At 40.3% G+C, this 14,414-nt stretch overlaps 2 protein-coding genes across 2 annotated transcripts in view; both read right to left on the reverse strand.

Annotated features, from left to right (window-relative positions):
- Positions 1-1,820: 1,820 nt before the first annotated feature.
- LOC122154652 (relaxin-3-like) lies at positions 1,821-4,933 on the reverse strand. Its single transcript, XM_042804830.1, has 2 exons — positions 4,657-4,933; positions 1,821-2,654 (listed from the first exon to the last, which is right to left on the reverse strand). Exons 1-2 carry the CDS (start codon positions 4,892-4,894, stop codon positions 2,281-2,283), a joined length of 612 nt encoding a protein of 203 aa, XP_042660764.1. The 5' UTR covers positions 4,895-4,933; the 3' UTR covers positions 1,821-2,280.
- Positions 4,934-7,225: 2,292 nt separating this feature from the next.
- PLGRKT (plasminogen receptor with a C-terminal lysine) overlaps positions 7,226-14,414 on the reverse strand; it is a 32,434-nt gene continuing 25,245 nt past the window's right edge. The window contains exon 4 of the mRNA XM_033003813.2: positions 7,226-11,672. Within this exon, the coding sequence (XP_032859704.1) occupies positions 11,551-11,672 (122 nt within the window). The 3' untranslated portion in view covers positions 7,226-11,550. The remainder of the gene's footprint in view (positions 11,673-14,414) is intronic.

Genomic DNA, 14,414 nt, shown 5'->3' on the forward strand with positions numbered 1-14,414 from the left:
ATGTTCCTTTTAAAAAGCTTCTAAAACCAGAAAATTTTCTATCAAGATGAAAAATTCATATAGGTGAATTTTCAGTTTCATCAAGCATGGCATTTTCACATTTTCCCTTTTCTTAAGGCTTCTAGGTACCATTTAGTCTTCATCTCACTAAGGAATCTTAACTTCCAAAGCCCTGGATCCTACTCAAAAATATGAAAAACTTCCCTTCAAACCCCTCCTGTATTCTTCTAGGAAATCCTGATCTAAACTAGGAGTCTTCAAACCCAAAACTATTTGTGAAGTTGCTGGAAGCTAAGGTATAGAAGTTTAGCTAGCCTGTTGAAAACTCTTGCGCAACTTTACAGTTATCTCCTCCACTCAGAGTGACAAAGAGCATCTTACAGTCACTACAACAACAGTGTGGAAGAAGAAAACTCATTTCTTGCTAAGTGACAGAAGAGATGGTGCTTTCCAGCTGGAGGATGACAACATTCGTAGTGAAAGCCCATTCTGCCCAGGCTCTAGTGAATAAAATTGATAAGGTTTAAAAAAAAAAAAAAGCATTAATAGATACTTAATTGCTGAAATAGCAATATCATCTTAGGAAAAGGAATAAAGAAGTGATGCAATAATCTCACTAAGCAGTAGTTCAAACAAAGAACACTTTTTGAAAGACAATTTGAAGAATGAAGCCAAAGGTAATAGCTGTGCAGTCTAAGCTATGAAGTATACTCTAAGTCAACTTCTGCTAAAAAGCTGTTATCAGCATCATAAAGGTCAGAAAAAAACCCCCAAAACTCAAGTCATCAACAAGATAGCTAGAAATACAACTTGTTATAGCTGAGAAAAAGAGCCAGGCAGGCAAAAAGTTTAGCAACTACAAAGATTAAATTAGCTATTTATAAATACAGTAGCAATTAGAAACTTAGAAATAAATCTGAAGTAGTGTAGACCAGCATACTGTTAAGCACATGCAGGAAGATGTCTGAGTGTCTGTAGAATAAGTTAATTGAAATACATCCAACACTATCATTGTTTTTTTATTAGCAGTGGTAATAAAAAAACAATGGGGAAGGTAAACAAGGAATAATTAAAGTGTTAATACTTCACGGCTAAATATTTAAGCCCATTCATGAATATGAAGAAGTATTTAGGCTGCAAGTGTTGTATTGTGGTAAAGTTTCTAGAAAGACAATATTGCATAGAACAATTCTGCAGTTACAAGGAAATGGAAAAAGTACGTTCAAAATAATCAGCAAGCTGAGTCAGTGGTGAGTGTGTTATAGGTAGATTAAGGCAAATCACATCCAAATATGGATTAATGAATCTTTATTAAGGTAAGAGAGTAAATGCAGCGCTGGGGTGGCCGAGGAGTCGCAGCTCCGTCCAGGCTCACCAAATTGTTTAAGTTTCAAACCCCCTTTTATCCACACAGCTGCCGGTTTCAACACCTTCGGCACGCCTCCTGGCTTCTTCTACAATCTTATCTTCTTCTTTCTTCAGTCCTGTGGTCACGTATGTACGTACACCTTGTCCTTCAAGTCTGGGCCAATTTGCAGCTCCTTTGTCTTTTATGGCCCAGTGGTTTCAGTTCCTCTCCTATCTCAAGGACAAGGGATACCAGAGATGGCCCACCCTGTTTTTTCTCATTCCATTGCAAAGGAGTTACCACCCTTTGATATGGACCATCGGGTGAGCATCCCAAGGAGGGGGGGCTGTTAGACTGGTGTTTCCTCAGATCAATTCCCCCCTTTTCTTTTCCCAGTAAAGTCTTTTACTTTTCTTAAAATTTGGATCATTGTACTAATAATAGCTTTAGCCTAAGAAGTAATTGTTTAGTTACTTTTAGCGAAAGCAAAATTCTTCTATTATTTATCACAAGTGGAGCTTCAACTGGCAAAATACCCTTTTTGTACAGCTTTGTACCATGATTCTCATTTTAAGAACAGCGCTAGATGTTCTGCTGAAAGAGAAATAACTATTCAGTAACATTTAGTATAACTACACTTTAATGAAACATTGAAGTTCTTCCTAAAGTGTTACAAAGATATAATACATTTGTAATATAAGTGTAAAGACTTGACATTGAAAGACTTAATAAAAAATACAGACTAAAAGTTACAGCAAAAAAAAGTCATTACAATTACACTAGTGGATTTTTTTTTTTTTTAGGAAAACCAGCAGTATTGACTGGCACATACAGACAAAATAGAACACAGTGAGAGTTTCTTCCTCCGTACAGTATTCAATCAAGTGGCACTGCAACAAACATTAATTTCATGCATAAGTGCAGAGAGGATTTTAAACTCTGCATATAGTACTAATTTCAGCTTTTGTACAGCCCCATTTGCAACACATTCCTGCCAAACCCAGAGATTCACGTTTTCTTCTGGGATAGCTGGCCCAAAGATAACTGTTTGATCCCATGGGGTTTGCAACTCCTGTTCCTCCACTGTCAGCAGGGGAGCTGACAGCTTCTTCAACCTGGCGAACAAGTTCTTTGAAGTTGTCTGCCACAGGTACATATTCGTTATAGTCATTTAAACTATACAGATCCTTAAATGTCTCCCATCCTAGAAATGGGCTGCTTCTCTGCAGCTGCTCCACTTCAGGACCCAAATTTGGTTGCACCTTGAAGTTTCCCAGTAGTTTGTTACTTGCTGTTCGTGCAGAATCTGTTTAAAGAGAAGACTAAGTTCAGGTTGTACGAGGATCAAAAGGAGCACGTAGCTCTAAGAAGTAGCAATAAAAACCTTTCAGTCAGTAACAAGCAAAGCACTGTTATTTAAAACTGTCAGTACTGCAGTTTCCACTCCACCATACAGCTTACTTCTAGGGGAATCTTTATGTTTTAAAGGCTATGCTGCCTGTTAGACGTGGAGAGTACACAGCTACAACCGTGACTGAGGTATAGACACCCTATCACAACTGCAGCATTACTGATCTAGAAGTCTCGATATTTCTGTAGAAACAAAATTTTGTTGCAAAGACATATACCCAGAAACCACAGATCTACGTCACATGGCTCATGAATTGTATTACATCACTCTTCTCCCACGCATAATCACACAAAGTACCATCATATGAAGAACAAATGTAAGGAGGACTAAGTATCAGACTAAATAAGCAAATATTGTCCATAAACTGCTTCTGATAGATGGTATTTTTCTATGGCTATTTTCAGCCAATGATTTCCACTAATTTCTTAAGACATAGCAGAGGCTTGCAGAGTTTACTTAGAAACATGCTTTGTCTCACTGACTGAAGTGTTCTCAAAAATCCAGCTCTACTGCGTTTCACCTCATACGGCTTTTCTTAGTTTTACTTCTGAAAGACGTGGCATTGCTTACTTCAGCTGAAGAAAAGCAACTCCTTCAATTCTTAAAAAAAAATTCCAACGTGTTTGTCATGTGGTCTTGATGCTGTTAATAGTTTTTTTTTTTTATTGTTTCAGAAAGCTGAACTTGAGAACATCCAGTGAATGTTATATTTATCTTAATATGTCTAATTAATATATGTAAGCTAGCTTTCAGATAGAACAGCTTCCCAAATATGTACAAAAATAAAAGTGGTTGTAGCTACTTTACTAATTAGACAGTAACTGCTATTTAGCCGTCTTTTGAGTCAGGGAAGACTTTTAGACAGCGTGCAGCACAGTGGGGACTCCTAGTGACTGATGCTCTCTGGCACCACTGTTAATAAAAACAAAGTTTGCTGGGAAAGAACACAATCCCAGCAGAGGCTGCAGATATGTAATTTGTTGTAATCACAAAGGTAACTTTTATCTTCCACTCAATCTATGGAGGGGAGGAGAAAGAAAAAAAAGGCAAAAAACTCCCAAGAAATCCAGAATACTGGCTTCATTAACTGCCCGAGGTTCAATTATTATTTCATTAACAGCATGTTTAAGCAAGAAAAAAAAAGCAGCTCTTGCATTGCACATTTTAGCCATAATTCCATCTTTTGTCCTTGTTAAAAATGTTATTTTCACTATGCAAAGTATCAACATAAATGAGAATCATCACGTAAAATTACTGCTACACTACTGCAGTTTAAGAACACAGCCCAGAAAACATCTGCTTACACTTTCTTAAAATATCGGACTTGGAACAGGCGACAGTAAAATTATCTGAGGAATATTTTACCCATTAACAGCAAATATCCCTAAAGCAGTTCTTGCTATTTAAGTTGTAACCTGAAGCACCAGCGTCCCATCCATCCTCCAACGTGCTGACACTTTTGTACAGAGCAGCACAAGCGAGCGATAAAAAGCCTAAACGGTTCCACATGCTGTAATGCCCCTATCATGCACGGCCGAGGAGGACGAGGAGCACAGCTTTAAAGCGCCTGGCAGGGAGGGAAAACCGAAGCCGGTCGGCAGAGCCCGAAGTTACAGAGCTTTGGGGAAGGAGCGAAGCCATAGCAACAGGCACTTCCCTACCGCTTCCACGGGTACATCACACCTCCCCGCACGCCTCAGAAGGAAAAAGCGTAATTTATCGCTTCTGGGGGCTTTTAAATGGAAAGAGTTGGGTGAGGCTCGGCCGCCAGCAGGGCTGCTCGGCGCGGTGCGGAGCAATCCGTGCCTCCGGGCCGACCGACAACTTCGCCGGCTGTCCCGGCTAATCGCGCCCCAGCGACTGCCGGCCTCGCCCCGCCCGCTCCTCCGACACTCACCGGCCGCGGGCGCCGGCTCCATCGCCAGCAGGGAGAGCCGCTTCCAGCGGGACCCGCCGCAGGTGAAGATGACGGCGCGGATGAACTCCCGGCCGCACAGCTTCACCCCGTACCCGTCCCCCTCGCCGGCGGGCAGCACGGCGGCGGCCGCCGCGCCGGGGGCTCCGGGCTGACCCGGCGGCGGTGCCGCGCACAGCAGTGCCGCTGCGGCGCAGAGGAGTCGCAGCCTGGCCCCCATGGCGCCACCGGCCTCCCAACCGCCCGGCCTCGCGCCCAACCGCCGCCGCGCCGCGTGCCGCCCGCGCTGCCGCCGCCGCCGCCGCCCGCCTCCCGCCCTTTTATGGGCTGAGGGCGGCGCCGCGTCACCACCGCCGGCCCGGCCCCCGCCCCGGCCCCGCCGCGGGGGGAGCCGCGGGAGGAGCCGCCGCTGCCCCCGGCCCGCCGGCGGGCGCTGCCTGTGCCCTCGGGCAGGACTCCCCGCTCCTTCCGCCCCCTGTGGGGCTCCTCACGCCTCGGTGGAGGCGCGCCCCACCCTCGGCCTCCCTCCTCCGGCTCTCGGCTCCCCACCGACTCCGAGACACGCTCCGTGCCCTCTGCCCGGCGCTCCGTCTCAGCTTTCCCTGGTTGTGGTCAAGTGCCCGTCGCGAATGCCCTCTCAAATGACTCTTAAAATGTGGAAAACTTCTGCTCATCTCTTTTTTCCCTTGCAGGTCTTGAATCTGCATAACTACTCCTGTATCCTAAACATGTTGGCTGAAGTGCAAAGGCAGAAGCAAGTTAAGTGAAATACACGTGCTTCTGCAGAACTACTTAAGCTGTGGACACCTGAGGTGGGATTTAAAAGCCTGAATTCCTCCCAGGTTTGCCGTTCTTGACACCCATGTTTGGTGGCAGCTGTAGGCACCCAGGCGTCCGCGACACCTCGGCTCCAACACACACGTCCTGGGGATGCGGGTCTCCGTGCCTGTGTTTCACCAGAAGCCTCCAGCAGGCTCCCGCTGCCAAGGGTGGCATTCTTCAGCCTCACTGAGCAGAACTATGTGCCCTGTGAAAGTAAACTTTGCTCTTTCTTTTTTTTCTTTTTTTTTTTTTGTTTGTTTGTTTTTTTTTTTTTTTTTTTTTTGTTTGTTTCCTGCACAATATGTCCCCTTTAAAAACAGTCACACTGTAGAAAACCAGAAAAGTTAATCTCTGTAAAAATACAACGACGCTCTTTGTAGATCCTCTTGTGTGAGGGCTATGCTGTCTATCCCTTGAATACTGTTAGTGCATAGAGAAAAACTCTCAAAAGTCAATCTAGAAAGAGAGCATAAAGACATGCATCTTCGTGTACAAAGTGTGTGCGAAGTGTAGTGTACACAGGTGTGCGGGCAGAGAAGACGTAAACTCCAGTCACTTTTTCAAGGAGGACTTCGGTGTTTTACACTGAGCTGGATCTAGAAAAAGGCCATGGAGAGGTAGAATAGTGAGCAACCTACAATGTTGTCAGTACCTGGACTTTCTTTTTGGTCCGGTCTTAAATGTTTTAGACAGTGGCACCGGTTCAACAGTAGGCACTATCATCCAGGCTATTACTAGGATGCAATCTGCAGAAGTGGAGGCTGCCAATAAGAAATTCCCAAAGAACAAAACCTCAATCTGTTTCTCCCTCAGAGTCTTAACCGCCATTCTGCTAGAGACAAGTTGTGCAATGGTAATCAGAACTTGCATTTTTAAAGAGAGCAGCAGTTTGATATTGTTGGTGTCATGGACTTTTTCTGAAAATACCTATTTTATCAGGTGAGCTTACTTGTGGATTGTAACTAGTGTTCTAGGCAAGGGAGTAGTTTTCAGTGACTGGAAAGCTATGGGCTTGTGCAAGAGCACTACCCAGACTTTCAGGGCAGTAAAGAAGGTGCCTACTGAGTCAGGCCATGACTGACCAGGTGACTCACTTAGCTTGTAAACGAATATAATTTATTTTATATCGTACTTTTATGTCCATGTCTAATATTGGATCCAGTCTTTCAAAGCAGCAAAATGTCAGATATGTCTTTCTCAGAGTTTTTACCAGGAAATTTCGAGAGAGTCCCCAAACAGCTGGCAGATTGGTCAATCTAGCTTGGAAGCTCCTGACTCTCCACATGGTTTAGTTTCAAATTTAACTGGACCATGACTTACTGTGGCACCACATCTAATTCTCCCTAAGCAAAGGCAGGCATTATGATGGCCACCTTTAGGGTTTTTTTGTAAGAACCTTGTTTTTGCAACTGTCTGAAGCACACAACCTCTGACTGCAGCTGCTAAGTGCAAGCACTGAAGAGACTGGAAAACAAACAGTTCAAAACATTTTTTCTGACCTCACCTGCTTCTTCATCAGAGCTACTGAATATGAAAGACACTACTTTCTGTGCTTTCCATCATGCTTGTTGGTAGGTGATAGAGCACAAGTTGACAAAGAGGCCTTGGAGGGATTGTCTTTCCAAGACATAATTCCTTGGGGGAGCCTGCACTGCAGGACTCATCATTCTTTTTGTTGAAGAGCATAGGCGACAAATGCTCTCCTGCTAGGATTAAAGACTGCAACAACTGGCAGTGAGTTAATGAGTTTTATTAAGGATCATATCTGAATGAGCTGGCAGTAGTTTGACATTGCTTAATGTTACTATGCTTAATGCAGTTTCACTAGTGGGGTATATTGCTGCGTATTTTTCCTCCAGCCATATTTTAACAACATTGCCTTTACATCTAAGGCTTTTGACTGAATCTACTGTGATTTGAATAGCAGGTTATAAAGAAACTTACTATGTTAGTCATATAACTTTAAATCATACAGGATTTTATACAGAGAAACGTAATTGTCAATCTCTCGATAATTTGTCATGGATTTAAATCAAATCAGAGGGTAGGCTTGTTTATCTGTTTATCATAGCTAGAAAAACTACTTTTATTCAAAACTATTACATGCAGAAGAAAATAAATAATACAACCAATCTGAAGTAACTATCCACGTTCTTACTGTTTGTATTATAAAGAAGTACAGAGCAGCAGAGCAAAGAAATGAAATTCCATTTGTGATCTGTAGGATCTTGCAAGATAGGTACATCTAGTGTATTGTCTCAATGCAAGTATTTTGTCTTTTTTCTCACCCTTGCACTAAATTTTGAATCCGTTGGCCAATAGCAATTGAAGTTTATAGAGGGTAAAGGATGTTTCATGAAAATCATAACTTTTACCAGTATCTTGATAGCCTTGAATACCTTGAATGAAAGGCTTATTCACATGTAAAATGTCAGACAGTCTACACAGTAGATCAGACTAGGACCAAAATGCACAGACTTCATTAGTCTTTTTTCAGAGACTTGATTTCAAATTCATGCAGTTCAATGCTGCAATAACTACTTAGTTTTTGAAAGATGTCCAAACATGTACTTAAAATATTTCTTAAGTTTGTTTAGTACCAGAGAGGATTCTGCAAGAAATGTGAAGTAGCACTGCACGCATATAACTGATGACTAAGTACCCGTGTTATCCAGTTATCTTCATCAGATGATCCTGGGTCTTAGAAAGCAGTTCACCTTCAAGAAAGCTAATAGATAAAAAACTAAGAAATCGCAACCATCTTTATATAATGAATTCCAAGAATGATTACCCAATTAAATAATAATGCAGAAATTATTTCATTTGTATATGTCCATGTAAGTGCCTTCCCCTTCTACTTTTAAGAGCAGAGATATGCAATTGTAGTTGTAACTTAAAAATGTTTAGGAAGGGGCTGTAAGAATCAACTTTCCCCTATTGTAAGGAAGGGTTCTGAAAAGTTAAATCATCCATCCAAGGAATGAAGGGGCCCAAACTGGACCCCCCCCAAAGTGACTTTGCTTGTTTCTCAACAATAATTATGTATCCTATCAGAACAACATTAATAAGAGAAGTATGGGGCAAGCAGTTGTGGCTCACAAGTAGCATGTATTTTCTTGGATTCTAAATGAGACATACTCCTAGTGAGAACACAAAGAGTTTAATTTTGACATCCTAATCATGACTGACTTCTCACTTTCCTGGAAGAATCCTGCTCCAAGTGACACTGATTCAGGTTACGTGGCTACCAGACATTACGACCAAAAAACCCAACAAGATTAAACTGGTAAGAGTAATACCCTCAGGTCAGAGCAAGCTCCCCCTGCAGTTATTCTCCTTCTCTTACCCAGTGATTCATGAAAGCACAGACAGTTGCCGTGGTATATTAAAGTTTTGCAGCTGAAGCCAGCTGAGCATCAATGACAGAAGGGTCAGAAGGGAGCAGGATGTTTTAGGTGTTTTATTTATTTGTTTATAGTATGATGATTATGGGCAACTGTGCTGTAAACATCTACTACCCTGAAGCAGACTCTGTCAAAGGTAGGATCTGCTTTCTTCCATTATTCTCTGAAGGAAATTGTACAGTTCAGCCACTCTGTAGCTGGATACCTCTGTGACAGGTATGACCAGGCTTGGCACATGCAAGCATTTTGATTAATACACTGGCCGTAGACTAAGCATCTTGAGAACAAAAGCATATATTTATCAAGAAAAAAAGCAAAGTTAACAATGAAAAATAAAGGCAGTGAAGGTGACTAACCCTTAACTTCTTGATGATCTTTGCCACATTCTATGTAGGCTGTTTAAATCCGTTTCTGGGCTTGGCATTAGACTGTCTTGCTCAGAGCCTGATGCTTTTCTCTTATAAATCTGGTAACTTTCACTTATAGTCACTGTGTAACACTGAATTAAACTTGCCCCATTTCCATCACTTTTCAGTGTGGAATCTTGGAATGGTTTAACATTATTGATTTAAGTTTAACCTTTGGGAAGAAAAAAAATAATTCAAATTTATCTAGGATGGAGTAATAGGCAGATATCCTGTTATCTCCTAAAACTGATGTCTGGGTCATTATTTTGCTTACCCTTCTTGCTTCCTTTAACACCACCTTTTGATCCAACACCATGGCCATGGCCAGCAATCTATCACAAACACACAGATATTAATTCCTAATTCACAGTGGATAGGAATAGGGTATCTCCTAATTTTCTAGGATTCATAAGTAAAACTCCTGTATGGATTGTTAAAACTGCTCTCTTGTAAAAATGTCTTTCATAGGATTAAAAAGTGGGTGGTTAAAAGGCCCAGGTAGAGACATACAATTACAAAACCAAATGGGTTTAATTATTTTTCTTTCTGGGAAGAAAGAGTATCAATACATAAAAGATCAAAACATAAAAGGCTGTTACAACTTCTTTAAAATTAAAGCAAGGTGGACTTCAGAACTTGGAGGAAAGGTAGTAGATTATCTGTTATTCAAAGCAAGGCAAGTAAGCAGGGATATGCATGTCCTAAGAGTAGTACATAATATAGCAGCAAGTGGTGAGGGATTGTTATAGGACAGGCAGAAAACATGAGGTGGCCTTGGGCTGCATTTTGTGCTCACAGGACATGGGTAGCACCACAGGCTGAGTTGAGGCATGCCTCCCAAGACAGTTAAAATCACTGCCTTAAACCCTAAACAACTGAAGTGTGACAAAGATATTCTAACCCAACAAGTTACTATAACACATTTTATCACTCTGCACATTAAAATGCATCACATTTTAAATCTGTTACATATGCGTTGTTAATATGCAGATGACAGAACCAATTACAGAAGTGATTGAAGGCAGAAGTGAATGCACTTTCAGAAATCAGTCTTACACAGGTATATCGGAAGCTTTCGTTTTATTATATATTCACCTGTCTTGCTCTAACTGTATTCTAGTTTTAGTCAAGTATTCTTCAAAAATAGATTGGGGGCGTTATATCCAGCTGGAATTTAATTTTTAACTCAACAAACTGTCAGTACAGACTCAGGCTTAATTTATTATTGGATGCTTTTTGAGCTTTTGTTTTTCATTCCACAATTAGACTAATGCTAGAAGAGTTTCCATCCAAAACACAAAGTATTCTGTATTTAAACAAGATTTCCAGTACAGAGAGACGCATTTTTTTTCCCCCGAGTATAGCATCAGAACACTAAAATATACTAAAATTATATTCTCAGTATATAACATGCTAAAGTAAAGGCATGCAAAAAATCCCTCAGTTTTTCAGTACTTGTAAGGCCCCTTGGATCTACCCATTACAAAAACTTACATTAATAAATTTGCTTGCTGTTAGCCTGAGTTAATATTCATCTCTAGTAATGAAACTGATTTCATGTAAACAAATTATCCTGAGTTTCAGAATGTCAAACAAGCATGAAAAAGATTCAGGAAATAGCTACATAATTTGTTTCCTCTTTTTGAGAAATTATCTCTGCTCATACTTTAATACAGTTTCTCCTAAGAGTAAAACACAGTTAGCAAGTGACGTGTTTGCTTCTGAACCTACTTCTGATAAAAGCTGTTTATCCCAAAATTTGAAACAGCTGATGAGTTTACTGCCTAAAGAACAGCAAATAAAAAATGTTTTATTTTTCAAAGGAGTTGGCTGTCTATTGCTGACTTCAAATTGAGCTGTGCATCTTTAAATATATTTGAAAACTATGACCGTATTTATACAAATTTGTAACTACCAATTAACTTATTTTTGTTGATTATAGTGAGTTTTGTCAGTACCAGACATATTTACTACAGGTTAAAGTTATTTTCAGACTCTAAAGACAGTGGAAATTCAAGATTTCATTCTAAATGAGAAGAATATACTATATCAACAATGGATATTTTTCAAGAGAAACATACAACATGAAAATGATTGCTTTAGAAAGGACTGATTTTAAGAAAAATTTAATTATATTTTGATTTTACAAAAGCTCATAGTTTCCACAAGATTTTAATGATTCATTTATGTCCAAAACCAGTACTACAATCACATTTCAGATATTAAGCTTTAACATCATCTTCCTATTTTTCTATGAATAACTTGCTCTGAGATTTTCTGATTTTTTCCAGGTCTTCATAAGTGAGTGGTCCTTTTGGCAATTCTAGCAAAATGCTCTGTGTGTCCAATATATTCTCTGCTTCACCTGAAAAAAATAAAGTAAATAAATTTCCTCACCCTTACTGTGAGAAAACAAAGTAAGTGGGAAAAAAAAAAAAAAAAAAAAAAGAGCTGATACCAATGTAGCATTAAAGTGGTCTTTAAGGAATTTTGGACTGGTGGGATAACTGCACACAGAAGTGTTTAGTCTGAACTGAGTATCTGCCTCAGTCTGCATTTCTTTGAAAGAACTTCAACCAGAATAATCTATTGTGCTGCTGTTGTTGCCGTTTCTGTTGGCGCCTTTCTCCTAAAAACTACACTGAGTTAGAGAAATGTTTTGTTTAGAGATTTATTATACGTGTGCTTTGGAATGGAGGCATGAGGTACAGCAAGGACCTAACATCACCATGTACTTTGTACCAACTCCATACCGTATTTGACCAATTAGGAGTCTGAGAAGAGGGTGGATCAGACATACACATAAGAGCATACATAATCTTTAACAACCAAATTCCCTGTACACAGTATTTTAGATGTGTCATATTTGGGCACAATTTTTCCTTCTTGCCTCAGGACTAGGCCAAAATATGTCAGGCTACAGGCAGAAAGTGGGTAGCACAGGACTTACAGAAGTGTTGGTCAAAGCACACTGCTCACAAAAAGATCTGCTAAGAGAGTTATCTAAACATGCAGCCTTAACAGCATAGCAGGAAAAAGTCTCAGGGTGCAGAATGCTCTGGGTAAGGCTGGAATGAAAACATCTAGGTCACAGAATCCAAAAAACAAAGATATGGATTGAACATCATACATAAATTGTGGTGATCTGATTGTGATATCAGAAAGGATGAATATTAGGCAAAGAATGTTTTTGTTTTGGCTGATGTCATTTGGTACACTGCTAACAATTTGTTTACCTATGCCTTAACTTCTAGATTGAGGATCATTATGGCAGTGATTTGAAGCTGTATTTTATGTGCAATAAACCTCACTGATTATTGTAATGTAGTCAAGATTTTGGTAATTCTTTAGAACAGGTCTGAATGCTGAAATCTCCAACTGCAATTCTGGTAATATTACAGTGCTTGGGACCTCCACACATCAGTAATATCCAACAGGACGACACTGCTTAGCACTCCCTGTAACTGGTAATAACACAATGGCAGTCAGTTGCATATAGCATCTGATTAAGGAATAGCAAGAGATTTTAAGGGACAGCGATGTTATAGTCAAATCTCTATGCCTGTCACTCACATGAACTAGAACAGATTGCCCAGTCATCATCCTCCTCACATGGCTCAGGATATAAGGAGTGAGCTATCTAAATCTTGGAAAAGGTATCTAGAGTTTCATTAGTGGAGAAGTTCTGTGCAGTTGGAGGCTGGCTATATAACCCTGCCACTCCTCTAGTAATTTGTCTGAAAGACACCAGCAATATGTAGCTGGACTAAGAGGAAAAGCAGAATAGCAAGGCCAAGAATAGCAGGTCCATGAATGCATCTTAGTGTCCTCAGCCTTTCAGAGAAGATAGTGCACCTGAGGACTGTTCTGTAACACTTCCATCCACAAGAGATTCAGTTCTGATATGCAGCCCTGGCACATTTATGGCTTTTCAACAGCGCAAACAGAACTCAAAACATGTATGTCCTCAGTTTTTGCTTTAATGAGCCCAAGCTACATAGCAGCAGAAAACCCTCTGATTTCATTGTGGGAGAATAAGCAAGTCATGAGAAGACGTTTGGACAAATAGGCTAGAGACAGAAGAAAAACTTAACTGCAACCAAGAACAGAGACAAAATGCCTGGTAAAATAGAAACAGAGAAACCTTCCAGGAGTAAAAACTGACTCCAAAATATGAAGGACAGCAGATACAGGGTCATTTGATCAAGGTCATTCAGATACAAGGAAGATTGTGCAGCACAGAAATAATTGCAGTTTAGCTTAGGAGAGGGAATTGGCCCTGAGGCTGAAGATAGACATATCCTGGAGGAAAGAGACCAGTTAAAGAGGGAACAATAAAGGGAATGGTGTATATATTCATTATTACACAACACAGATGAAGCATGGAATGCAGCAATGGAATACATGGGCAAAAAGAGCAGTAGTTGAGAAAGTAGTATGGGAGTGGACACAGGGATCTGACGAGTAATAAGAACAAGCACTGTGGCTGCATGTCAGTTGCATCATAAAACCTTCTCTTCAACTATATTTTAAACTTTTAATAAAAATGAACTCCTGAACCTGATTTCCAAATAATTATGAACCTTCTTCTGATTTCCAACCCAGATTCATTCAGGCTAGTCCACCTCCTTTTACCCTAGTGCTGATATTAGTAATTAGTTTAATTTTCTTCTCTTACTTTTGTTTATCCTATCCTGTAAGTAGGATCTGTAGACCCAAATCTCTCATGTATTTTTACAAGGCTAAAAAAGCTAATCACTTTATTTTCTCTCACAAGGCAACTCTGCATTTCCTAATAAATTTAACTCTCCATTAATTCTAGAGTCCTTATACAGAAGTGATCCAAATTACATCTAAATTTCCAAGGATGGTATTACTGCTTTTTCTGCATCAATACCTTCCTATCTGTACTTCCTATTTGTACTAAGGTCATGGAATATGCATTGTGAGAGATCCTCAAAAGCCATCTGGACATCTTCCTGGGAAACCGGCTGTAGGTGATCCTGCTTGAGCAGGGGGGTTGGATCAGACAACCTCCAGAGGTCTCTTACAACCTCAACCATGCTGTGATACTAGGTAACCTCACTTGATGTTTCTAGACTTTGCT

This window comes from Tyto alba, unplaced genomic scaffold (genome assembly GCF_018691265.1).
Source record: "Tyto alba isolate M040663 unplaced genomic scaffold, T.alba_DEE_v4.0 Super-Scaffold_42, whole genome shotgun sequence".
In the NCBI taxonomy this organism is placed as follows: Eukaryota; Metazoa; Chordata; class Aves; order Strigiformes; family Tytonidae; genus Tyto; species Tyto alba.